Source organism: Mizuhopecten yessoensis, unplaced genomic scaffold (assembly GCF_002113885.1).
Source record: "Mizuhopecten yessoensis strain PY_sf001 unplaced genomic scaffold, ASM211388v2 scaffold5789, whole genome shotgun sequence".
NCBI classification, from domain to species: Eukaryota; Metazoa; Mollusca; class Bivalvia; order Pectinida; family Pectinidae; genus Mizuhopecten; species Mizuhopecten yessoensis.
Genome location: NW_018406224.1, coordinates 999,008 through 1,001,246, shown reverse-complemented (window position 1 = coordinate 1,001,246; position 2,239 = coordinate 999,008). Strand labels below are relative to the sequence as shown.

Below are 2,239 nucleotides of genomic sequence, written 5' to 3'. Positions count from 1 at the left end.
TAAGGTGGTTTTATTGTTTTTTGTCACTTTGAATAATATTTCTGTTCATGTTAAAAACAAAATCAACTCTGTATAAATATATCAGGTGACCGTTAAGGCCCATGGGCCTCTTGTTTATGTTGAAATGGTGAGATAAAATCCAAGATGGCGGACCATGTTGAAATTATGTGAACAGGGGGGGTGCTTGCAATAAAGCCCCCCCCCCCCCCCACACACACTTTTGGCCCATCTTTTTTCTCAGGAGGGGGGGGGGGCTTATTGCCGGTAAAATACAGTACTAGCACTGACTTTAGAGTAGAGGGCTTGTTTGATTTGATCACTGATATTATGTGTACTGAAAATTTTATCAAATCATATCTATTCTTTCTTCAGATAACCAAACAAACTGTGATAGTAAGAAGCCTGAATGAAGAAGGTCACAGATGGCTGGCTCAGCAAAAGAGGTTTACTGGGAATTTAGACTTTGCAACAGGTCCACAAAATGTTGTCGCTTACCTCAAGCAATTTAGAGATGTATCGGTAAGTACAGCTATGAACGACTTAACAATGAAAAATAAGATTTTAAGGTCACCAGTGTACTGCTGGTATGTTTTTTCACACGAAACATTTGTATCCCCTATTTGATACACTCCGAATGAGTGCAAAGGCTGTGTAATACATCATTCATTTGTATCTTGTCTGAGCTGCAGTTTCCTTACTGCTTTAGCCTCTTAATCTTCCAATCACAGAACTGGAGAGAACTGTAGGTTAGCACTCCGTCCCTCCAATCCCCAGTCAGCCTGTCACTTTTCTAGGGGATATCTGTCACCTACTAGCAAGTTGTGTGTTGGGGTACCTCTTGGAATGGCAGAGTGTTGCCAAAATACTCTTGAAAGTATGTAACACACCGCATACTTTCAAGAGAATGCAGAGTGTTGCATACAGAAGGAACATTGGTCACATTGCCCAATATTAACAGAATAATGGAGATTCAAAATTGTACAAATGGTAGGGCTGACTCCCCAGGGGGCTGAGGGGCGTGGCCAAAAGGAGTCAATGTGGCTATATTGCTTTAAAGAGATACATGACGCCAGAAAAGCTCTTTCTCTCTTATAAAAGAACCCCAACACAAATCCTTATTTTTCCTCGATAGAGAAAGTTATAAACTTTATGCTAATACCAAGTTTGAAAAGTTTCTACAAACATAGAGCTGTAAATATAAAGATAAAAAAATGTCGGCATAAATTCCCATAAAAGGTTACTTTGCATAACTACAAGTTACGTGACATGACGTAACCTTCATGACCCGAGCTCATGACCCGACCTCCGAAAACCAAAACAATATGGCGACACACGCACTGAAACGTGGTCGTCCAGCTGAATATTTAACAACCTCGGCTCGGAAACGACGGAAACTCGAGCTTGCCAGACTAACAGGTTATAGTCGAGTTAATATTGGGAGCACATCAACAGATGGAACAGGCTGAAGGCTGAACTAGGGTTGCGGTGGAACCAGGATGTTGCTTTTTATCTTCTCGACAGGTAGCTATTTTTGTTCGTCGCTAAAGTGTAAAACTTGCGACTGAAAGTTCCCAACTTTGCCATATTACTTTGATTTGGAATACTACATTATGGGAGGTAATATTTTAAGCATAAAGACTTGCTTTGCTTGAGAATTAAACACAGTGGTGGTGTTACATTACCCACATACCGATTTTAATATCGTAAACAAAACCACGTGTTTCTTACCTCGCTATCCATTTTTGTTGTGTTCCGAATTATCACGTGACTCGTTTTCGGAAACTTCTGTTGAATATTCATCAGCAATGGCGCGTAGAACCAGCTGGACGATTCAAATTTACATTTATTATGAGGACAGATTTCTAGTGTTTGGTGGCAAGACGAATCAACAACTTTGGTTGTATATTCTAATTATGTATTGATTTTAAGGTATATGAATTTCTCTGTCAATCTGTAAAAATGCAAAAAAAAAACGTTACCGGCGTCATGTATCTCTTTAATCGTATTCTTCTCTGGAACTGAGAAGTTGATATCAACCATATTTGACTGGAAGCATCCCTAGGTGTCAGGGATTCAAAATTGTACAAATGATGGAGCTGACCCCCCAGGGGGCTGAGAGGCGGGGCAAAAAGGGGTCAATTTTGCAATATTGCTTTAAGCGACTTCTTCTCTGGAACTTAGAGGTGGATATCAACCATATTTGACTGGAAGCATCCCTAGGTGGTGGGGATTCAAAATT

At 40.2% G+C, this 2,239-nt stretch overlaps 1 protein-coding gene across 2 annotated transcripts in view; it reads left to right on the top strand.

Annotated features, from left to right (window-relative positions):
* LOC110451081 (poly(A) RNA polymerase cid11-like) overlaps positions 1 to 2,239 on the top strand; it is a 48,433-nt gene that overhangs the window by 14,231 nt on the left and 31,963 nt on the right. For both annotated transcript variants that reach the window (XM_021498938.1, XM_021498937.1), the window contains exon 3: positions 373 to 519. In XM_021498938.1, the coding sequence (XP_021354613.1) occupies positions 373 to 519 (147 nt within the window). The remainder of the gene's footprint in view (positions 1 to 372; positions 520 to 2,239) is intronic.